The sequence below is a fragment of the Heliangelus exortis genome, chromosome 2 (assembly GCF_036169615.1).
Source record: "Heliangelus exortis chromosome 2, bHelExo1.hap1, whole genome shotgun sequence".
NCBI classification, from domain to species: domain Eukaryota; kingdom Metazoa; phylum Chordata; class Aves; order Apodiformes; family Trochilidae; genus Heliangelus; species Heliangelus exortis.
Window position 1 is genome coordinate 64,100,633 of NC_092423.1, and position 24,294 is coordinate 64,124,926.

Sequence of the window (24,294 nt, forward strand, 5' to 3'; positions counted from 1 at the left end):
TTGTTCACCGCTTCTTTAATCAAAGATGTTAAATCTACTTTACTGCGTTAACCAGATTCAATGACATCAATGAATACCAACAAAGTGTTAAGTAAAAGATGAAATTTTCACGTACACAGACTATTTCAACTTGGCCTTAACACAGACTATTTCAACTTGGCCTTAACAAAAATCCTCCTTCCGCTGTTTGCAAACTGTGGATTGTTAGAAAGACATTTCTTCCTCAGACTGCCACCAAAGGTCACACGGAAACTGCCGTCAGCATATTCTCCAAACAGCCTCATTCTGAAAGAAGCTTTAAAGGCATTTAAAATCCTTTTGTATAAAAACAAACAGTTTTTATTAAAGAAAAAACCCTCACCTACTGAGGTGAGAAACTACAGCTTCCCCACTTCCCCCAAAAAATGTGTCACCAAAGGCTCCAAACACCTGCCATAGGGGGTTTTCTCCTCCCTCCTCTTCTTAATCTAAATATTCTGAGTTGTGATACATTCAAACAAGTAGAGGGGAAGACTGTACTTCACTCAACTCAACTGATTTGGAAAGTCCATGTCCAGTTAGTTCATTAAGCTGTTTTAACATAGCAAGAAAAGGAGAATCTTGCATTTCCAACTGAGTTTCTCTCTGCATATTCTCATAAGCCATTACTAAACTAAAATGCTTGCTAGAGAAGTCCAACATAGCAAAGAATGAACAAGCCTAGGAAATACACACTGGTATAACTAGCTCTTTTAAAATGTGCAGCTATAGCAAGTCTCCTTTATGTTTTCCAGCATAAATACTTAGAGCAGTTTGCAATTGGAAATTAAATTGTATGATCCTATGAAGAAACCCAAAATATATGCCACAAAAAGGAATCATTTCAAGATTAGAAACCAAACCAAAATCACATAAATCCCAAAACAGTCTCAGCTTTGTGAGTATACCAAGGTGGGCTACAGGATGATTATTTTGGTAGTAACAACTGACGGTGGTTTAAAAGAAATAATTCTCACCTCTTCAGCATTTTTGTGAAGCATTAAGTCAAACAGACAATACCCCCTAACAGACACCTGGGTGTTGTTACTGAGATCCCTGAGCAAAATCCTGCACTCCTGCCCACTCTGTTAAGGATAGGGAATTCTCTCCACAGCCCAAGAATCATTGCCTGGCATACCAAGTAAGTATTTATCACACAAACCCTTTCAAGCATTATAACACCGGCACAACACAAATCTGAAGGAAACAATACTAAGCTGCACATCCCTCTGATACCGTTTTTAAAACCGAGAATTCATTGCGACGATATATTTTTTAATGGTAACATTGCTCTTGGAAAGCTTATTGGGTTAGATACAAGACTATGAAATAATAAAGCCCACAGCTGCAGTATGTAGTGGACTGATGCCTTCACAGTTTAAAAGAAGTAAAAAGACAATGAAGGAAAAGGTGACACCATATGCCTTCACCTTTTTGGTTAAGAGCCACTAAAGACGCAGGTGACCATAAATCTGCTACAAGGCTCTCATGAACAAGCTTCTCAACCGATCCAGGATTTTGCTATTTACATGTTAATTTCTGATGGCTACATATTAGAAGTGGATGTTGAGGTTTTTCTTTGTTTTTTAAGTAGGTTCACAAACACAGACATACATTTCCATCTTAAGTTACCTTAAATACACGCTCAACAGCAACCCAAAATCTGTTCAAAGAGATAACAATTTTAACAACCAACCAAACACAGTCATCTTCTTTTGAGTGCTCATGAAAAAGCTGGGCTCTTAGAAAATGTTATTGTTCTGGTCTCAAAAGACTGAACTCAGTTTCATCCCAGAGCCAACCGCTTGCTTTAATAGAAATGTTTGAAAGAACTGTTGGAACCTTACATTTTGTTTCTCTTTTCAAAGCTACAATCTTTTTCATGACCTTCCTTACACGCTGGAGTTCACTTGCTTCAGCAAATGCCACATTCTGTAGCATTTCTTACTCGATGCTCAATTAGTAATAAAGAAGGCACAGGATGTAAAGGTGAGGCAGAATTACAGATCTGTACTTTTACCACTTCACTGTATTCTGAAATAAAATCATACTGACTTATATACATAGCTTTCAAGCCCTCGTTTTCATTGCTTTTTTTGTTTTTGTATGAATTCAACATTTTTTTACTGTTCCCTTCACCAATTTCTTCCAGCTTGAGCTGGATTCTAACTGCGATTATAATTATTTTATATTCCATTTTAAAAATACTGTTTGTTGTTTTCTGCTATCAAGAGAAGAGAATTAAGTTCCTTTTTCCATTCTTTTTCTTTCTTCAACAGTTCTTACAGTTATTTCTTTGCAATCCTGTTAGCTGGAATACTGTTTTTTATCTCTCTTCATGTTATTTTAACTCCCTCTGATAGCACCCATTTTTGCTATGGTCTGCATCCAACAGACTCTCCTTGCATTATTCCCATTTCCTTTTCCTAATATTTAGTGTGCGTATGCAGAAATCTAAAAATACATATTCCAAGCTGACAGTGCCAGCTACAATTAAGTTTGGTTATCTGGACCTCTTTTTAATTGCTTAAATGTTAGCCAAATTTTGCTCATTCAGAATGAAATTTCTATGCCAAATTTTAGAGGGAGTATTTTCTTTTATTTTTAATTAAGGTTTCAACTGAGACCAGTTCAGTTTCCTGCTGGTCTACCAGTACACTAAAATTCTTAAAAGTCATCTATTAAGAACCTCCATTGCTTTCCAGTTCTGCAATTTGACATTTGAAGGGGGGTTCTGGAGGGAAAAAACAACAAAACAAGGTGGAGAAGGAGCATTTCAGGTGGGGAAAGGCAGAACCACTTCACTTCTTCCTCCTCCTCCAGCAGCAATGGCTTAAACCACTCTCAAAACCAACTGGGAAACTACAACATTAAAGATGTTCCTCTCTAGAGACTTCTACTGCACTGAGTATTCCCTCCTGGCTGCAGGGGCTTTCTCAGCAATGGCTTGAAACTGCAACACGATGATGAACACTCACCAGTGGGAGCAATTTCCTTCTCCACTCTGTAGCACCTGGTCCACACCAAGAATGCCCCCGTGCTGCAAGGCTCACACAGAAAAAGATGTTGTTGCAGCCTGAGGTCCCACCAGATCATTGACTCATACGAGAAGCATTGTGGCTCAATGCAGTGGAATTTCTTGGGTTTTTTAGTTTGGTATTTTACAAGCTAGGAAGTAACCTTTAAGAATACCTTTTAAATGTTAAGACTGTGAAGCAACAAGAAGTTGGAGAATGCCGAAAGTTTACACAAACTAAGCCAGCGCACAACATGGGCCATGCTCACTGCTTGGCTCTGTTTGCTACCAGTTTCTTTATCATCGTTTCCATTACTTAGTCATCAAGTGTCTGCTTCACAACACTAACAACTTTACTTTCTGAGCCCTTAGAAGATGATGTGGTACTGGTACCCCCAGTTTACATGAAGAAAACAGGCACAGAGTTATTAGAAGATTTGCCAAAAGCACTGGCTAATCTTGGATCTTCAACTTAAGTCACCTAGACATTGATTTTAATTGTTTTTAGCAATTTTGCACCATTTTGCATCCAAACTGTAGCAACAGTGAACTGACTGCAGCTGCAAAAACCCAAGGACTGTGCACAGACAGCTCAACTCAGCCAAATGCAGCACACGCAATTACTGGCTGGCTGCAAAGGTTTGGTGTAACAGGATTGCTTGGTCTCACAGAAAAAAAGTCACTGGTAGGGGCAGGAATCAAATGCATTTGTCTCAAGGCAACACTGAACAGTGTTACCAGTCTACTATTCTTATCCTCTCTTACAGTCCAATCTCAACAGGGTTTTGTGCATCACTCGTGGCCACTCACATAAGCCCCAACCATTTTGAGCAATGAATAGGACTAGAATCTGTTGAAAACACACAACCAGCTTCAGGAACAAGACAGATGATGGGGAGAAGGTGGCAAATTACAGCTTTAAATCCAACCTTTCTTACACTACAGAGTGGTTTGGACAGTTTTTCATATGTAAACATAGAGATGATTCACATTACAGTAAAATTTGAGGACTGCAGCCAACTGCATCTAAAGTGCAAGTTGTCGGATCATATATACCATAAGCAACAGCCTAAAGATGCTACACTCCCCCCCAAAAAAATAAAAAAGAAAGAGAGAGAAACATTATCATTCCATAACCCAGGTGAAAAATATAAGGCAGAGAGAGAGTAGAATCACAGAACAGCTACAGTTGGAAGGGAGCTAGATATCTAGATCTAGTGCATGGGTAGGGACACATGTCCCACTAAAACAGGTTGTTCAAGGCCCCATCCAACCTGGTCTTGAACATTTCCATGGAGGGAACAGCCACAGCTCCCTTGGGCAGCCTATTCCCACATCTCACCACCCTCACAGAAAAGAATTTTTCCCTAATGTCTAGCCTAAATCTCCGCTCTTCGAGTTTGAAATCATTGCCCCGTCCTCTCGCTAGAGAGGGGAGAGAAAGGGAGAGGGGAGAGAGGGGAGAGAAAAAGTGTAAGTATTGATCCTTACAGATAGAGTACCCATTCTGCAGTTGCTGGTACTCCAGCTGATGATACACCAGAGCCATACATTCTTTCTACCTTCACGAGGGAGGTTTTAGGTTCAAATTTGTTTTGTAGAGGAAATAACACAAAACAATCTGATGTTCAGAAACAAGAGCTGTTGCCAAACCAAAGGAAATATCTATAACAAAGTCACTGAGTCCAAACTCTGGCTTTTTGTTCCACCAGTGCCTCACACACATTTCAGAAATTTAAGCAAGACACAGATGCAGCATCTTTACAGATGTCTGTATGCCACAGAGAACAGACCACTATCACATCTGATGTACCAATATTGCATCAACAGCCCCTCAGAGATCCTCTAAAGTGGAGCACTCTTTTTCTGCCTCAGAAACAATACCAAGACCCAAAAGTCAAAGAAACCTGCATGTTTCTTTTGAAATAAGCATGCACGAATTGTGAAAGTGAGCCTTGAGAGAGCTCAGCATTCTTCTTTAAATCATTTGATGCAAATCATGAAGAGCACACCAATCGAAATCATGAACAACACCGCACACCAATCGATTCTCAAGCTTTATAGACTACATGACCCAACACTAATAGGAAATACCAACCCATCAGCTTTCAGTGTAGACAGGTCTGCTTCAGTACTGAAAGCACATTACAATTTTAAACCAACTCAAAGAGCCTTGCTAAATCACACTAAGACATACTAGATGCCTAGAACTTCTGGATCATCTGAACATTGTATGGCCCAGAATGTATCCAGCTTTCCAGTAAACTTAAGCACATAAGCACACTTTTCAGAGTACTAAATAGCTATCAAGAAAAGCTCTTCCTATTATACTTGCATTTCTTTGTCAAATGCAAAGTGTTAAAGTGTTAAAAGATTTAGAAGCAACTGTTGAACTTTATGGGCCCATCAGCCATTTGTTTCAAATAGAAATATTTGATTGAGAAGGAAAAACAGAAACAGCAACAAGTTGCTGTCTTAAAAATAACAGAAAGCTTATGTAGAATGAGACAAAGTTCGGAATACTTCTGCTACAGTTTTGTACTGGTGAATCAGAGCACTGTGCTAAACACGGTACACATAGGAAAGTTAAAATGAAAACTGTGTAACTGGGTAGTTTTAAACAAACAAAAACAGAGTTGTTCTTCCTTCTATATCCTCACAATCATCCCACAACAAACCAAGCCTACTCAGCCCTGCTAAATGCATGATTCTCTAATGTAACTGTACTTATGGGAATACATTACAGCTTCTACGAAATGTTTTGTCACATCTGTGTAACAATTTGCCACGTAAATATAAGGTGTAACTGCATGCAAAGTAGTCTTTTTATTAGGACAAATAAGTAAAGTAAGAAAAGATGACCTCCGGATGTCTGAGCAAGCAGATACTTTCTCTTCAGCAGAGGCCAAGTGATGATGCTTTTTATTAGCAACATGATACTCATCTTAAATATTTAAGAGTCTAAGACAACATGAGGAACACCCGCTTACAAACTCAGTTCCAGTCACAAAGCTGACAGGTAACCCAGACCAGGCATTTCCTAGGCATGCTTTTGGTCTTCACCTTTGAAACTACTATAACCATTTTCCAGAAAATGCATGCACCCAATCTGTATCCTTTTGAGATCTGAAAAAAATGCAATTTGTCTCAAATTTTAGTCACTCATCCCTACTGCTGAAGATGACCATGACTGTTAAGTTAGTCGGGAGACTAAGTCTGACACTGGGCACAACTCCTCTTACCAAAGCCATCCACTGCTGACAGTAACATTTTTCACCTAAGGATGTATTTGCCATGAGAAGCAGGGAAGGCTGATGTGACAAAACAATGTAAGAGAACAAGAGCAGCACAGCAGATGCCTTATTGGTACCCTTCAGAGGCATCATGCTCATTCAGACACTGTCAGGCATTAAAACCCTACCACTAGCACATAGTCATGAAAATAAATGGCCAGCTAGTTATTTCTTTTTAATTTGCAAAATAATGCTTCCTAAATCCTGTGCTCTTGATACGGGCTTTTTTTTTTTTTTCCTGCTGTAAAATCAGGTTAGTATAGCACTCTATTAATAGACTCATGTTTAAATAGACAGTGAAAGCCAAGGAGAGGGGAAAGGACCTCAGCACACACACACACACACACACACAAAAAGAGCACAAAAAATAAATGTGATCTTCACAGATCCTGATACTTCAGGGCCTCAAATCTCCTAGAAGTATACGAAAATGAGTAAAATCAAGCCGTGTCACAAAAAGAAGAGCCTTAAGGCTTCCTGCCAAAATCTCAAATTTAGTTCTCTATATTAAAAACACTACTTCATTTTCTCCAGACAATAAGGTTGCTTACGGTAAACACAAGCAGTATTAAAACCTGCAAAACTTACTCCTATACTGCACCAAACCTCAAATTAACTAATGGGAGTGTGTGGGGGTTGTTTATGGTGGGGTTTTTTCTGTGTGGTTTTTTTGGCAGGGAAGAGGAAGAGGGATTGTGCTGTTTTTTTTGTTTTTTAAGGGAAAATAAATGTTCTTGGACTTGGTTGTTTATTCTCCAGGCTGACTTGGACTGCAAGTGCAACCCAAGTAACCCATCTGATGCACAACAGGATAGAGAGTGTCAAGGGTTGTTCAACAGTGATCTCCCAAAAAAAGTTAAACATTGATGGGGTCTGGACAAGTCCAGTTAAAGCTGTTGGTGATTTGATTGCTATGGGGCAATGAAAGGAACTGGAAACTGAGAGGGAGAAGCCAGGTAAGGACATGATGTGTTCTTTGTACATGGTACAAAAGGTGACAATAAAGTTTAGACAACTTAAAAATACCCTTTAACCTAAAAATACAGGCTACTTAGCTCACATCTTTGCCTGCCAAAAGTTACAGGAGTTTGCCAAGTTTCACCTGCAACCAGATATTTAATCTTTTTGCAGATTTAGATATCACTGGTACCAATTACCATGGATTATACTATGGATTAAATGTGTTAAAAATCACTTTTTTTCCCAAGTTTTAATGGTTAAGAATGTCAACTTAAGATGGCTCTAACTTTGCATACATAAACTGTCAGAAAACAGACCTGTGAGGTCCTCCAGCCTCCACGGGGTCCAGCAAAAACCAAGGGTTTAAGCAAATATTTTCCACAATATTCTCACATGCTGATAAAAATACTAAAAACTCAAATCCAGTTTTCCTCATTATCAAGATTAAAAATGGAAATAGGGCATAACTAATGAGAAGTAAACTGATTATTCAAATCACTTCACCTCTAATAACCCATGATAGTAGCAATATATGCTCACAACATGTTGAAGTTCGCAGCACCTGTGTCATTTTAACAATCATTTACCTGTTCAAACATCATTTCAAATCACGGGCTCATTGTGTACCTCTCTTTTCCTTCTCAACATTTAACCCATCTTCATTCATTCAAGAACTCCCATTAGTTGTGGAAAAATAGGAACTGATGAAGACTACTATTACAAGAGGTGATAAAAGCTAAATGGCCGAGGAGATTACACAAGGAAAAAAAGCAATTAATTTCTAACACAATTAAGAGGTTACCTAGACTATTTATTTTACATGTATTTGTTTAAGTGAATAGGAAGCCTTATAACACTTAACTCCTATGAAGTTTCAAGCAATACCAAGTAGCTATCAGAGTACGGAAATAGATCCCTCTCATATTTGATCAGAAAACATAAGCTCAGCTGTGTCAGCAAATTGGTAAGCAGCATTATTAAAAATTGGGTTCTAATTTATTGCTTTACTTTCAGTAAGAAGGGGAAAAGGCGTCACTTAAACGTGAAATTCCTGATCTGTGATGGAGGTTTATCTATCACACCAACCAATGATACTCAGCACTTCCTGAATAAAGACACTGCAAAAATGTCTCTCCAGCAGGGATTTTAAGTGGTAGTAGTGGTAACAGTCCGTAACACCAGGTCTCAGATCCAGCTGCAGGGGCTATCACTTCAGAGCCTCTCTACTGTAAACCAACTGAAACACATGCAGATGTTTGTTGAGTTTTGGCATAAAAAGTTAAAACTGGAATCAAATGCTGCTCCTGCCTCTAAAACTTTATGTTGATGTTTGTGGTTTTGTAATGACTTTGATTCTCTGAAGGGATGCTTCCATACGGCAGCTGTAAAATTCACATTAAAAAAGCTGATGTGAGGGTGCAGGTGGAAGGTGGGAGCACGTTCTCCTGAAAGCAGCAAACAAGGGCAGGGATGGAAGCGTGTCCTCCCTCAACATACACAACTGCTTGTCAACTGACCTGTATTTTTCCCCTCATTTAATTCCTTCAGGGCCACATCTACCAAGACAGTAACAAATAACCATCGGATCGGATTCCTCACATCCATCTGCCAGTCCTGGGCTTGGTTAAGTGCTCTGGGATCTTGTTCAAGGAAATGCCCGGACATGCAAGCTTGCCAGTTTTTGGAGCAGGTCGCTTCCCTGCTTGCTCCTTTCCATAGCAAATGAGCTACCATTTGGCTGTGAGACTACAGGACAGCGAGGAGACCAAGGTCAAAGCCAGCGATGCCCGAGGTAGTGTGGGTGACAGATGATGACAGATAGTGAGAAGGCATGCATGGGAGAAGAGCCTGATCCCCTCAAAAGCAAGTCAAACTGATTACTGTTAAGAAAAACAACTACTGGCTGTCAGATCTCATGCTGCTTCCACATTACATGCATTTCCCACCTCCCTGTATATTTCAACTGTACATGCTCTGGTAAGGAAACTACATCCTCCTTTGCATTTCAACATTCATGCTGATTATTGCTGCAAGCTGAAGGATATCAAGAATGCTATCAAGCCCACAGACTTCAGGAATAAGAACAGATTCCACTTATTTCTCTCACAATTAGAGCTGTCTTGTGGATGACTCCTAAAACTTGCTTGTAAATTATATCTGGATGAAAACAGACCTCTCGAATACATATTCCTTTAACCCTGCAATTGAAACTGCAACCAAGTTTCCCAAGAGCTTTTTTTTCCTCAGCTGAGAGCTACATACCTCTCAGGTTTCTGGGATGTATCTGCTTTGTCCGAGGCATTTTCCTCTAATCTCATACACCACTTTCTCTTCTCAGAAGTGGAAAGTACAGCAAGCACAGAGATGGCAGCTCCATAAACTTGTCAAAGGGGTCGGTTAATCCGTATGCTAAAAAAAAAAAAAGAAAAAGAAAAGTTATGAGATGTATGAATTAATCAGGAAAATACAGATACCTATTCTGCTTACTTTCAGAGAAATCTTTATGCCCCTATCCTTTTTACAGAGTGAAATGATCCAGTATCCTAAGAAAACTATATGAGGGTGAAACTCCTTTTGGGATTACTCAGGAAGCACGAGAGAACCGAGACACTTTTCCACATTTGTCAGCTGTTTTCTAGCCAGAAAACGTCTTCCAACAACTCGTGTCCCGTGCAAATAAATCCAGGAAACTAAACAAAATTTGACATCAGGCTGTAAGATACAGATTTTCATCTCAGGATGGGGGAGGGCAAACATCCACTACATCAGCAATAATCCAACCTACCTGAAACATATGCAACCCTTGAGTTCCCTACATGGAGTGTTCAATTCCTGAAGAACTCTCCATGGGTTACTTCTGCTGAAGTATCTCTGTACAGCAGAGAACAACACCTGCAGGCTGTTGCACAGCAAGTTTTCACCCTGGTGTGGTCCTATGTGGCTGCAGCAGTCCCTGAATTCACAGGAGCTGCTTCTGGGACAGATAAACCTCAAGGACCAGGCAATTCTTTTAATAGCCTAACACACAGATTTGCTGCTAAACTGACACAAATCTACACATGAATCCCCAAACCTTCATCCTTTTCGAGATTAAAAGAACATGCTTACTTTTCAAATATTCTTACAACGTGCCTACAGTTGAAGAAGCATTTTGTTTAGTTTCTGAAATCCTACAGGATGTGAAACCTCCCACAGAACTATGGCAAACTAATTAACACACAAGAACTTAAGAAAGAAACTGACTGGTGTAATTCCACTCTTTCATCAAAACAAAAATTTAAAATTAACCACTTTTCACTTTTTTATATAGTAATACTATCTCATGTTAAGATATTATTATTTTTAGTAAACACTAGTAAGAAATGATAAAAATTTAGATAAACTTTGTAATGGCCCCTAGTATAGATAAGTTGATAAAGGATAGCTAATAGAAGGAAGAAATATGTAGACTTTTTAGCATTTGTTAGAAGTACTAATGTAGCTTCTGGGGTTTTTTTGTTTGTTTGTTTCGCTTTGTTTTTTCCTAAGATAACCATGTTTTTGTAAAAATGGGATTCAAACCCATTTAAAATAGATTACTGGCAACGACCCCTTCAGTCTACAGACTGCTGGATGAATATAATAATTAATTTTTAATGTTTCTTTTGTCTGTTGGTGCATAAAAGGACCCAAACAGGAGAAGAAACTGCCTGCAACTGACACAAAGGCAGGCTGGAAAATGTTATCCTGACTGATGGTTCTTCACTAGGGTATTACTGCATGTTAAAGGAAAAACAAGGAAAAATCCAAAACGGAGCACACCGCCTGTCAGGTTGCTCACTCATGCCACTTCATCTGCCAGGATAACAGAAAAAATTTAGACATTAAATAAAGTCTTAATGCTAACAGGTCCATTTTCCTGGTCTTGGACACAAGCTGGAAATGCAGATAAGTGCCTGGGTTGCTTGAAGCAACAAGCACCCCCTGAGCCCCGTCCTCCCTTTGCCCTGGGTTTTTAAAGGCAGTAATAAACACCGTCGCCTCTTTATGCAAGTTATTTGCAGGAGGAGTTTGAAATCCCCCGGGTATCTGTAAATCGCAAGCACCTCCCAATGCTCCCCTGCAGCACAAATGACATCTTATTTACGCTTTAAAACCACCAATTTCCCCCGCTCACCAGCAGGACTCCTTCTTTCGGGGGAAGAGATGGCCGTGTGAAAGCCACGGCGGAAACACCGCGCAGGACCTACGCGAAAAGTCATTCCCTCCTTAATTTCAGCAAAAAGGGGAGAGGGAGAAACGGGCCTTGGCAAACGCAGCGATCACATCCTTCGCCCCCGCGACCCCCCTCCAAAAAAAAAAAAAAAAAATTTAAAAAAAAGAAAAAAGAAAGAAAGAAAGAAAAAAAAAATCCCAATAACCCAAAGAAAAAGCCCAAACCACTCGGCAGATCAGGGAGCTGTGCGGGGAGGCAGCCAGCCCCGGGGCCCGGAGAGACGTCGGTATGCGCTTGCAGGGTTGCAAAGGGAAGGGGAAGGGAGAGAGGGGGAGAAAAAAAAAAAAAAAAACCAAACCATGAATGAATAAAGAGGGAGGAGCCTGGGAAAACCCCTCTGCAACGCCGCACCGAACAAAGCGCTGCACACATGCCGGGGGGGTGGGGGGGTGGGGTGGGGGAGAGATGGGGGGTGCAGGGGGCAGCCAAAGCCCGGCACCCAGCGGGGCCAGGAGGAGTCAGGCTGGAGCTCCGTGGCACCCACCCTCCCGGCCCCCCCAAACCCCGGCTGCAAAACGGGGGGGGGGGGGGGGGGAGGGAGGGAGTGGAGGAAGTGTGAGGAGCACACAGACAAACCCCCGGGGTTAGGGGTGCAGTCGGCACCCCCGGGGAGGCCATGGACGGGAGGGCGCAGCCGGGGCGCGGAGTCCCCGCACGTCCCAGAGGGGCCGTAGGGTAAAGGAGGAAAGGGGGAGCGGGGCCTGCGGTCCTTCCCGTCGCCGCCCGTCCCCCCTCCCACACCCCCGCCGCCGGTAGAGGACACATTGTGTTGTGGCTGCCGCAGCTCCGCGCAGAGGGGGCGGCGGGGAGCGCCCGTCCCGCCCCGCGCCCCCTCCTCCCCACGGCGCCTCCCGAGTCCCCCCCGCTCCCGTTCCCCCCCCCCCCTCTCCCCCTCCCCGCGGGGCCCGCTGCAAACCTGGCGGAGGGGCCGGCGCGGCGGCGGCTGATGGCGGCGACGGGGAACGCGGCGACCCCTGCGCGGCGGCGGCAGCAGGAGGAGGAGGAGGAGAAGGGGGGGAAGGAGGAGGGGGGGGGGGGGATGCGAAGGGGAAGAGCAAGGAGGGGGGGGCCGGGAGCCTCCTTCACTTGACAACCTCAAACACAAACATGACCCAGCGCCGCCGCCGCGCACACACACGCAGCCCGGCACCGACACCCACCCCTCCTCCATGCACCGTCCCCCCGGGCCGGCCAAGGCGCCGCCCCCCGGCACTGCACGGCACGGCACGGCCCCCCCCACCCCCCCGCAGCCCCCCACCGCAGCCGCGCCGGCCGGCCCCCGGCCGCGCCCGCCCCCCGCAGCAGACCCCTCCTCCGGCCGACCCAGTCCCATAGGGGTGCAGACCCACACACCCCCCCCCCGCGGAGCCTGCCCCCCGGCTGCGGGGCGACGGAGGGGGATCAAACACAACGTGGGGGGGACAACAGGGGGGAGACGGGTGGCAGGGAGCCACCCCTGACAGGCGGGAGGGGCGGGGCGGGCCTGGCGGGGGAGGGCCGGCGAGGCACGGGAGGGCTCGGCGCATCCGCCGGGCTCCCCTCGGGGAGAGACGCGCTCCCCTCCCCCGTCCCGCCCCGCCCCTCCCCCCGGCGCCCCGGTCACTGGCGGGGGGAGGGGCACGGGAGAGGGGGGGAAGGGAGGGGGGTATCCGGGGGGGGACAGAGGGGGGGGCGGGGGGTGTTTTACCTTCTCTCACTTTCTATTGCAGGAAGCGGGGCCGGAGCAGTGACGTCACCGGGTCTCCCGGCCCCGCCTCTTTTCCCGGACCGGGAGGGGGGGGATGTGAGGGGGGGTGGGGGAGGGGTCGGGGGAGGGGTCACCGAGGGGGTTTCCTCGCGGCCCCGGTGGGGGAGGGACGGCGGCGCAGCGCGAGGCACGACAGGCTCGCGGCGGGCCGGCTTCCCCACCGCCACCGCCTCGACCCCGCGGCCCCTCCGCCACCATCCCGGGCAGCCCCCTCTCCCCGAGACTCTGGGGTGCGGGGGTCACCCTCAGCGCCTCATCCCGGGGGGAGGGTGTGTGTGTGTGTGTGTCTCCTCAAGGGGTCCCGTACGGCGGCGCCCGGGCCGCTCCCCGAAGGAAAATCTTCCCCCAGGGCGAGAAAGTTCCCGCCGCCGCTCGGGGCGCTGCGCCGGTGCGCGTCGCGCTCCCCCCTGCCGCGGCCCGGCCCCCGGGGCACCGGCACAGCCGGACACACACACACACGCACGCACACACACGCTCACACACACACGACGCGGAGAGCCGAGGCTGACGCGGAGATCCCGGAGGTTCCTCCCCGCCGCCCGCCCGGGCTTCCCCGCGCCCCCGCTGCCTGCCCGTCCCGCCGCGCCCCGGCGCCTCCGGGGAAACTCACCGCCTCACCGCGCATCCTGCCGCGGCGAACTTTTCATCCCGGGCGGCAGCGAGCCCCTCTGCCGCGGAAAGTGGGCGGGGGAGGAAATACGAGGAGGAGGCGCGTCGTGCTCTTCGCCGCGGCGCCCCTTTTTTGGCCCGGGCTGTGGGTTTTGCCGGGGGGAGGACTGGGGGGGCTGTGCCGCGGCTGCTGGTTTCCTGCATCAGCTGTGCTTGTGCGTGCACAGCCCTCCACGTGTGTCTGCTCCTTGCTGGGTAGCCCTGACCGGCGAAGGGATGCCCCCCAGAACCCACCCCTCGGGGCAGGGGAGCACAGCCCCCGCCGGCAAACGCCGTACCTCTCTCCTTCCCCACCCAAGAAAAACGGGGGGGCTGCACTGGGAGTTTGGCTCTAAGGAAGGGGACTTGGGGTTCTGTGAGGGTTTTGTTGGTTTGTGTTTTTCTTGTGTTTTTTTTTTTTATTCAAACTCCCTGACAAAGATGTTGGCTGGATTTCACTACCACTCCGGTTTTCCGTCATCTTTTACGTTTGGAGCCAGCACGTGATGTCTTTAGCAAATAAATCCAATTAAATATTTCTTGCATCACTTCCCTGTGCTTCCTCCTGCCGTGACTGGGCTCCCCTGGCAGCCCTTGTTCCCAGCTTTAAGCGCCTGGGCCGTGCTGCCCCCCTCTCTTGTAGGACCAGGAGCTGCCTTCAGAGAACAAGACCACTATTTCCCGAGCCTTCGAGGTTTTCATAGGGCCTTCTTTCAAACCGCATTTAATCATGCAGGGGTTTCAAAAGACAGACGAATACTTTCATCCCCATTTTACAGGGGAGAAAGCAAGGCAGGAGGATGCAGGGTAGCTCTTTGCAGAGCTACCACTCCTGTCTGATCTTTTGACCACAGGCACTGTCCTGGGCTATTTTTCCTCCTGAGTTCACTTACACTGAAAATATTCATGGACTGCAAAACTGGCAGGTTATCTGCTTTGGGTAACCTATCCTGCCTTCTGCCTAGTGGGAACAGAAGTATTCACTACACTGAAGGCAAAAGTACCACCTCTTGTCACTCTGCCTGGTGGTCAGGGTGAAAGATGGTATTCATCACAGAATTAGAGATTTAAGGAAAATCAGACCCTTTAAGAGTACCTTGTGTTCTACAACTTATCTGGTTAGACAAAAAAAAAGGATTTTTTGTTTGTTTGTTTGGGGTTTTTTGTTTTTTAAAGACACTGCCTGTCTTCCCACTCCGGTTTTTAGACTTAGGTTTCTTAGACTTAGACTTCCTGACTTTTTAAGGAACAGATTCCCCCTTAGCTTGAGAACACTAGTAAGAGTATAATCCAGCAGGTGCCACAAGCTTTAATGGGTGTACCGAGCCAGACCATTCACAAACCTAAGATTGAGTGACCTCTGAAACTAGGTCTGGACCTCTACTTGTTCAGTTCAGCTGTCCCTCAAAGTTTGTCCTGCTGGCCTTTGTGATAAAGGGCACCTGGCTCCTTCTGCTGCTCTTTATTGTCTGAAAGGGTTTGGGTTACTGTCACCAGTATCACCAAGGAGGAAGCATCCTGGATGAGGATGCTGGACCGGACCTTCCTCACAAGATGTCTCAGAAAAAAGGGCCCACCACAGCTGCTGCTGAAGAGAGTCCTGGGTCACCCATCTCTTTTCAAGGACATGAATAAGTTCAAAGGAGGTGTTCCAACATGCAGGTTGAAATGAAGGACACCAGCAAACCCGACTAGAAGGATACTGTTTTGCTGCATCCCACGCATCAGCATGAAAATCCAGCCCTCTCACCACATGGATGTGCCCAGGTATATATAATAGGTGCCCTCCCTCTGCAAACACACACAAGTGTCTTTACAAGAATTACTCAAGGAGGTGTCAGAGAGGAGACAGGTCCCCAGGGAGGCATGAGGCATGTCAGATGGTGCCAGCTGATCCACCCTTCAACATAAAACCAGTCATTTCACAGTTCGGGTCAGAGGGCAGAAGGCAAAACTGAAAGTCTGGGCCCGTGAGGTTACTCCCACTGCCATCTAGAAAAGCTGACAAAGACATGGTTGTGAGCTGGCTAACACTCCTCAGCCTGCTCACCTTGAACGAGCAGAGGCAGGGGCCAAAGAGCCACCTCCAGCCCAGCTTGGCATTGCTCCAGCAGGCTCCCCTGCCTGCCCCAGCAAGCAGAAATAACAGTCCTGAAGACAGCCTGGGGAAAGGCTGGAAAAGACAGCAGTACCAGGCTGTTTATCCCAGTCAGACCGCTTCATCTTTTCTATGTCTGGTTTTCCATCAGCAGAAAGAAAGTGCATATGCACTCAGTAAAGTACTTTGGGAAAGGTACTATGGATGATTGCTAGTAGGAGGCACATAGTAATCTTCTCAAATGGGCAAATGAGGGAAATTTTTTAAAAGGTTTCAGTGAGATCTAAAATGCCACATCAATAAGCACATTGGGAAAAAAAATCCTTCGTGGCAAAATATAGATACTTTTAATATCTCACTGAAAAGGAGCCCTACAGGATACAGATTCCCTTTAAATGACTGTGTATATCTGAATGCAGAGGATTATTAAGGTTTTTTTTCCTTTCTAAAACTCCACTGCATTTTCAGGAGGACACCTATTTTTAAACATCCTCTAGATTTACGCTCGAAACCCCTACGCTCCGAAACCGGTATTCTGAAATGGCTCACAGGCATTTTATGGATAAATATATACACATACACACATTAGGCTCTCAAGAAACCATGATACATTAGGTACTTTTAAATAATTCATTGTTAAGCACCCCATGATAAACCTCTAGTTGAACAGTATATGATTTTGATAGAATTCTTAGTATATATTGAATGTGAAGCACTGTGGTAAATTTAACTATGCCGAGCATCAAACGTGAAAATTTTATATTGTACATTACATCCTGACACGCAACTGAGAATCTTTATTATTAGGGCTTCAGGGAATTTTTGAGGGAACTTCTGAAGTTCTAAAAAGAAAAAACAAGACTGAGCCCTGTTTCTCTATAGAAGTTGAGATTTTCTCAGAGAAGGGAAATTCCGTAAGTACTCTGTGTTGAATTAACATAAAGGTTTCAGTAACAGAACTGCTGTCTATTAGCTTGTGCTCTGAGGCTCCTTGTTCAGCACACTCAGATGACAGTCACTGGAGCTTGCATTACCTGGTACACTGAGCTGGTGCTCAGTGCATTTCCAAGGCTTGCTGCTCCTGCAGCAGGGCTGGAGAGATAGGGCAGCAACTGCTGCTCTGAGGGGAGGTCATTTTCCCCCTTTTCTCCAGCAGTAGCTATCATGCCAGATACTCACAACCCTTCCTTGTCAGCAACAGCCAGATGCTTTCCTGGTGGCAGGCAGAGATGACAGCAGTGACCTGGCCATGTGCCTCTCCCCACAGCCTGATGCTCCAAGCAAGGAGCGGGTCAATATTGTTGGGACAGTATCTTGTATCTCCCCCTGCAGGATGCCCAAGAAAGGGGTTGCTTTTATGTTGCCCTGTAAGTTGAATCAGTACCTTCTGGTTTGGTCAAACAGACATTGTGTAATGTTAAAAATGTTCCATCGAAGAATTTTGGTCCAGTCTTATTTTTTACTTCATATATATATATATATATGCACATATGTATATATATATATATACACATGCACACTGCAGCTGTGTGTGGTGGTCACTGGCATGGACCCCTAAAGTCAAGGAAAGGTGCAAATCTGTGCAGCTGGGAGTTAATCAAGTGATCTAGGGCACAATTCACTGACAGCTTCACCTTTTTTCCCTGGTATTATTAACCAGACATTTCAATGACCTTCATGATCACCGACACCATATCTAGTTGTTTACACCATATTCACCTTAATATCAGTGCTTCAGATGAGAATACCTGTCTTTAAGACACTATACAAAAAAAAAAAAAAAAAATGTTCTGGTGACTGTCCTTCCTCTTTCTTGGAAGGGACCCAACAGCTGTGCTGCTCTCCCAGGGGTAATCACAGGAGAGCTTTCCCAGCAACTGCTCCTTCAAGCAGGGGAAACACTCCACACCCTACCAAAACCACCACCGCAGCCTGACATCAGCCTCCTTTCCTTCTGGCACGCAAAGCTTCACATGTCTGGTCACAGGAGAAGAGATTGGACAAGAGATTAACCACAGAGTGAAGCATCGACTGAGGAGGTTGCTTTCTGGCAGGGTCTGTTTGAGGTCGTCTTCTGTACCATGAGCTCTGGCAAGACCAGCACATGGAGCATTCTCCCTCCCCGCAGAGAAACATGGTGAGGCCAAGAGCAAGAAACTCTTGCGGCCTGCAGGCTGCTGCTCCCTGCCCAGCCAAACCTTCCATGATGGCATGCCAAAGTGTAAGGAGAAAAAAAGAAACTAAAGCCAGACTGATGAAACAAGCACTGCCTTTTTCTTCAAAAGGCAGCCCCAGTGGCTGGTGTCTGCTGTGCCAGTGCTGTTGCTGACCTGTGCTGAGCAGGATGAGGAGCAGGTTGGACCACTGCCACGTGATGACTGCCTTGTACTCAGCACACCACAAGTCTAGCTCTGGCTTTGTGGGATGTGACATTAATCCCTCATGGGAGGGAGATAGTTGCCACACAGAATAATGAGAGCTGGGATGGAGGATCTGGGAGAAGGCAAAGGCTCTTGTGCAGTGCAGGATATCACACAGTTGGGGTTACATGAAAGGACTGAGCCTGCTCAGACTCCTTTCCTCCTCCCCGAGATGGAGTTCACCCAAGGCCTTGAGCACAGTCTTGTGTCCAAACACGAGGCAAGTTTGAGCTTGGGCTGCAGCTCTGAAGTTAGCACAGTTGTAGCTGTGCCCAGAGATTTTTTGGCTTTCCACTGAAAATTGCTTCTGTCTTTTCAGAAGGAACTGCTTCTCTGTAGATCAGCAGGCTCTGTACTTTTACAGCCTTTGTACTTCTTTGCACCTGTGTCTTTTTACTTCTAACCAAGATAGACAGGTTTCTTGCCATCTCTGAACTTTTTCACAAAGTTGCTCATATTTTCCACTGCATCCTCCCTTCACTGCATCTCACCAGTTCACTCTGATCTTTCTTTCTCAGTAGCTCTAGGTTCTGAACTGTTAATTTAAATATGGTGTGGTTTGCCAGCATTTTTTTTCTCAAGGCTTTTATTTTTTCTGTTAAAGCAGATGACACACATGCACTTAACACAAGTGCACCTTGCCAAGATGCTTTCAGTGGTATGCTTTTTCTTTAAATTCAGCCATAAACACTTAAACATATCAGAATGATCAAAAAGCATTTCATCCTGTATCTTTTTTCTCCAAGTACTTTTGCCATTCAATGACACTCTACTATTGTGTTTGCCACAGCCATGTATGGGAGAGGACCTTTAAATATCACATTCTGATTGTATTAAGAGAACTTAGCAGCTCAAAAGTTGGAGTGTTAATTATGTTTTGCTTATTTCCTTTTGTTTTCTCTGGACATGTTTTCCCTTGCCTCCTTCCCAATAATTTAATATATCCACAAGGGGGAAAAAAAAAAAAATCCCCATTCTACTGAAAAATCTCAAACATGTCAAAATTTCTTTGATTACTGGGGTGTTAACTTTACCAGGCATATTGCAGATCTGTGGCAATCAAGTAATAGATAGAGTATTTGCAGTGCTTGTTACAAGCCAGACATATAGCACCTTTTGTAAGCTGTGTTATTTCTATCATTTAAAACCATTCAGCCCTCCTTAAATCCAAGTGACTACAACTAAATACATGGTTTTGATTCGCATTGTCTTGGTGCCTCTCTTAATAACCCTGCAATGCAATTTACCAGTTTGTAGGGTCTCCTGATAAAATAATTTCCTCCAGCTGTGGCAAGTGATTTTGTTAAATCTTTTTATCTTTTTAGACTAAGGCTAACAAGTGTGAGGCTCCAATGCTGAGGAGCAGAGAAATTCCTCAAAGCATGCTTTAGCAAACAAATGCAAGTCAAAACCACAGCACTTGCAGTCTTGCAGCTGTCCCAAAGTTTCCCAAGGCCAACAACGTAGAAGCCATGGATCCCATTTTCCAAAATCCTATCATATGACTGCATCCTGTCCCCTTCTACACACATCAATAAACAATTACCCATGTAGCATACAAGACAGAGGAAAACTAGGCATAGGAGAGGAATCGTGATGTAAATATAAGAAACCTGTTTCAAGGCTGGCTTCTTACTGCAGTAAGGAGAGAAATATTTTGTGTTTGTTTTTTTACAGGCTGGCCAAAGGGTGCTAGGCAACCCAGAGTGCTGACATCCAGCCCTATTTCCCCCCGGCCCAGGGTGCTGCTCCAGGCTGTCTTGGCAGGGTGTCTTCAGGTCCAGCTGCACTCTACACCCCTCCCAGAAAGTTGGGCCATGGGTTTGTTGCATCCCAGTTGAAGCAACTTAACACTAAGAAGGGATAACACATTTCACAACTGACTGTATCTTGTATTTAAATACTTATTGTCATGAAAGGCAACATCAAAACGTAGTCTAGGGTGCAAAAGCAAGCCTCTGTTTCGTTGGCTTAAGAAGAGGTACAACAGAAAAAGCACACTATTTCCTTCAGAGGTCAGTCATTTCCCAGCTCTGTCTTTACAGCAAGTGCTCGGGCCTTTTCTACATCCCAAAATTTATCAGATATCTTATTTTGATTGTGGATCATCCATACTAATGAATTAAATGTGCATATGTGTGTGGAGATGGGAAAACTGACAGTGATGCACAATTAAGTTTGCAGCTAAGCTAATGGTAATCCAAGGAAAAGCAAAAGTTGACATCAGATCATCCACTGGCTTCAACTGGCATAGTTACTCTGAGGTACGTAAATTACAATATTGCCATAAAAATCCTATAGGAGAAGCAGAGGGCCAGGCTGTAAAACCTCAAACGTGGCATTCACTCACTTCTTAAAAACACTGAGTTTGTTAGGGGTGACAAAAGCCCAGGTCAATACTTGACCAGAAGAAATCCAGCACAGAGGCCAGGTCTGCTGAGATAAAAGAGACCCAGCCACATAAGGCGGATGCTGAGCACAGATAGGAGAGGAGCTCAAAAAGAACAGCTTGGCTCTTCAAAGGCTTCAGGCACCAGAGTGCAGAGAGGGGGAAGAGTACATAGCACAGCTGTGAATCCCTCCCTAGAGAGGGATTTCCCTTGTGGAGTAATTTTTCCTGTGCCTATCTTCAGGAAAGAATTTGCATGTCTGTTAAGTCCCAGTAGTGCACTCTCAGAAACACAGAGCATATGCTTAAGGGTTTCTTGCATCAAGTTTTACAGGCATCGTTTGAGCATGTGAGTTACCCCCTAGGCTTAGTGGGACCACTCATACCTTGAGTCCCTAATCATCTTACCGTAGCCTCAGCAGTAAACTTTAAACAGAAAAAGAAAGTGAATGTTACAGAATCGAAAAAATTCACAGGGAACTGAACCATGACCGAACAACCCCCCACCTCCACCCCCCCCCCTAAGGCTCCATTTTGTTTATATGATCTTGTGAACATATTGCACAACAAGGCACTGAGATCAGTGGGGCTAAGAAACCACAGGTTGTGCTTTTTATTGAGTCAGAGGCACTGTCTGCAAAAAATCAGAGGCAGTCCTGTAGTGCTCCTCTATGCATGGTTTTATCAAGACTGTGGTGCCATTCTGGTGTAATGCTTTAGGGATCCTTCTCTAGTAAAAAAACACAACTGTGCATTATTTTTGTTGTCTCTAAAATAGAAATACACAAAGCTGTAAAAACCCTTCTAATTATGTTTAAAAACCAATCACATTAAAACCAAAGCTGATGCCAAGAACAATTTAATCACACAAACCAAGAGATGCAAAAACACTTCTCTCCACTGCTATGGACTGTAGAATAAAGCATGCGTGATAATTACTGTCTGGTTTCTGGAAGCCAAAATCATAATATCCACCATTGTACCTCCTCTTTTTACTGCAAGCTGCCTATAGGATTTTAAAATGTTTTTTAAAATATCCTTTCCACTTTCACATGCTTTTTTATTACATTCCCCGATCCCATTCCCAGTACCTATTTTGCTGTTGTGTGTTTTATCTCTCTAGCCAGTTGTTTTCCATACTACTTCTCTCTCAACTTTAAAGCATCTTTTCTCTACACAGGTTGCACGAAGAAACATGGTGAGTTCCACCTTATTTTCATCAATCTGGATGCATCTTTTGAGAAGCTGCAGGTTAGGAGAGGAAGGACCAAAGCTTACTTAACTCATTTCTACATCATCCTCCCATTTGGCTGGCCATGTGGTACATGTGGTCTTAGGCAGCTCCCAACTGGAGCACAGAGAGGCCAGGGAGGTGCAAGTGGCTGCTCCATGTTCTCAAATTTGGGACCTGCTGCCCAGTCCTGTTACTACTGACACCAAAAGCATTCCTTGATAGTGTGGAATTGACTGGATGCAGTGACCAAAAGTAATCAAAAGCTGATTCTAAAAGCCTGGCTGCAGAAATACCATTGACTGCAGAGTCCCAGTTCTCTTGACCTATAAAAATGCAAGTGCATTGGTCTGACTGATAAGAAACTGTGAGCACGTCCTAATCACCAAGCTCTGGAAACACTCACACGAGCCACATCAGTTGCACATGTCTTTACCTAGACAAACAATGCTTTGCAGGCTTAAACCAGTGAGGTGAAATATTGAATATAAGATTATCTTTATTTGTGGGCAAAGCTCTCTAGCCAAATCTGAACCACAGATCTCCACATGTGTAAAATAAAAGCGTTATCTAGATTTTCTCCTGTGTTGGAGATATTATAGCCTTGTTGCTGGAGGTCTCTGCTGCTTATCTTTGCCTTCTGTTTTTTGCTTTCCAGCCTCTGGAAGAGAAGCCTGTTAAAGACAGCCCTTCTACATTAAGCAAAGAGGTGATCTCAGTCAGGGAGCTTCTGTGGAATGGGCAGGAATCACCATATTCTGTTATTTTGGTAGCAGCAGCTACGTAGCTCATCTCTACACACTCACATATGTATATGAAAAGAGTGTCAGAGAGCAGAGAAAGAAGGTCTCTTCTCCAAGAGATAGCAAGCCAGAAGCTACAGTGATCCCATAGCCTGTTCCACAGCCCTAAGTGAGCCAAGCAGGACAGGCCCAGGGATTACAGAAAGGTTTGGGTTGGAAAGGACCTTAAAGACCATCCAATTAAAAACCCCTTGCATGGGCAGGGACACCTTCCACTAAGCCAGGTTGCTCAAAGCTCCATCTCACCTTGAAATCTTGAACACCTCAAGAGATGGGGCATCCACACCTTTTCTAGATAACCTATCCCAGCATGTCACCACCCTCACAGAAGGGAATTGCTTCCTATGGTGGCCAGGTCCAACCAAGAATACAGAGCATGAGGCAAAAGCATGGTGATAGGGCAGGTCTAAGATCAAAGTAGGAAGCCAGTTCATGTCAGGTTCAGTGATATCCAGGTAGGGCCATGGTAATAAGACAGAGCCAGGTTCAAGCCAGAAAACTAGTCCATACATGGAGCTCCAGAGAAAAGGACTCCATAGGCCACCCTATTCAGGCTGAGCTAGGGACTAACTTACCTCCAAATTGCTCATCCCATGCCTGATGGTCTCCAGCTGAACTTAAAAGGGTTTCTGGGCCTTTTAAAGGTGAGTGGGTGAAGGTCCCAGGTGACACTGATCCTTTATGGATCAGTCCATTAAGGACTGTTAGTGTTCTCAGGGCCCTGATGGAGAAAATGAGCAAATAAACTGAGAAACATACATGTGTGTATATATAACATGTTCACACACCTGTATGTGTCTGTATATATAACATGTATATGCCACCATATTAATATTATGTTTCTCAATTTCCATGCATCTAGCTTATGACTGTAGATACTCTGAGGCTTTGAATAGACTTTAAAAGCATATCTGACTCCACACAGCAAGTAAAAGATTAAAAAAATTTAAAAAAGCTACATCTGCAATAAAGGAACTGCAAGTACTTTTAAATAAAATCTTCAAGCTGCAAATAACATGGCCTGCATTCAGATTTACATCCAGGCTACTTTAAAATCTCTTCAAGGAATTTTTAGTTTGATTGGCTACAAATCATTCTAAATCTGGAAAGAATTCTGTAATTCCTATATCCTTTTTTTTGACCCCACACTGAGTCCTGAAATAGCCTTTTTCTGTTTGAGAAAAATTGCCATTCGCTGGACTCTCTCTTGCCATCTTGCCACAGACACAGACACAGGATCAGGCTTTCAACTGTTGGATTTCCTGGGACAAGGCATTATTCTAATTATCCCGTAATAAGACATTTCAGGACTGCTGAAGAAAAAAAGGATACTAAATAGAAAATTAATATTCTTATGACTAACTTCCTTTACCTCATGTCCCAGCTTAATTTGATTTTCTCTGTATTTACAGTTTG

At 44.7% G+C, this 24,294-nt stretch overlaps 1 protein-coding gene across 8 annotated transcripts in view; it reads right to left on the reverse strand.

Annotated features, from left to right (window-relative positions):
• The window catches only part of HIVEP1 (HIVEP zinc finger 1), a 127,281-nt gene extending 113,311 nt beyond the window's left edge, over positions 1–13,970 (reverse strand). For 2 of the 8 annotated variants that reach the window (XM_071736441.1, XM_071736432.1), the window contains exons 1-2: positions 11,444–11,892; positions 9,550–9,696 (exon numbers count right to left, since the gene is read on the reverse strand). In XM_071736441.1, coding sequence (XP_071592542.1) covers positions 9,550–9,589 — 40 coding nt within the window. In that variant the 5' untranslated portion in view covers positions 9,590–9,696; positions 11,444–11,892. Of the gene's footprint in view, positions 1–9,549; positions 9,697–11,443; positions 11,893–12,458; positions 12,738–12,865; positions 12,885–13,899 lie in introns of those variants that run through there. The other 6 variants (XM_071736435.1, XM_071736434.1, XM_071736433.1 and 3 more) reach the window with 6 other exon arrangements.
• Between the last annotated feature and the right edge of the window lie 10,324 nt (positions 13,971–24,294).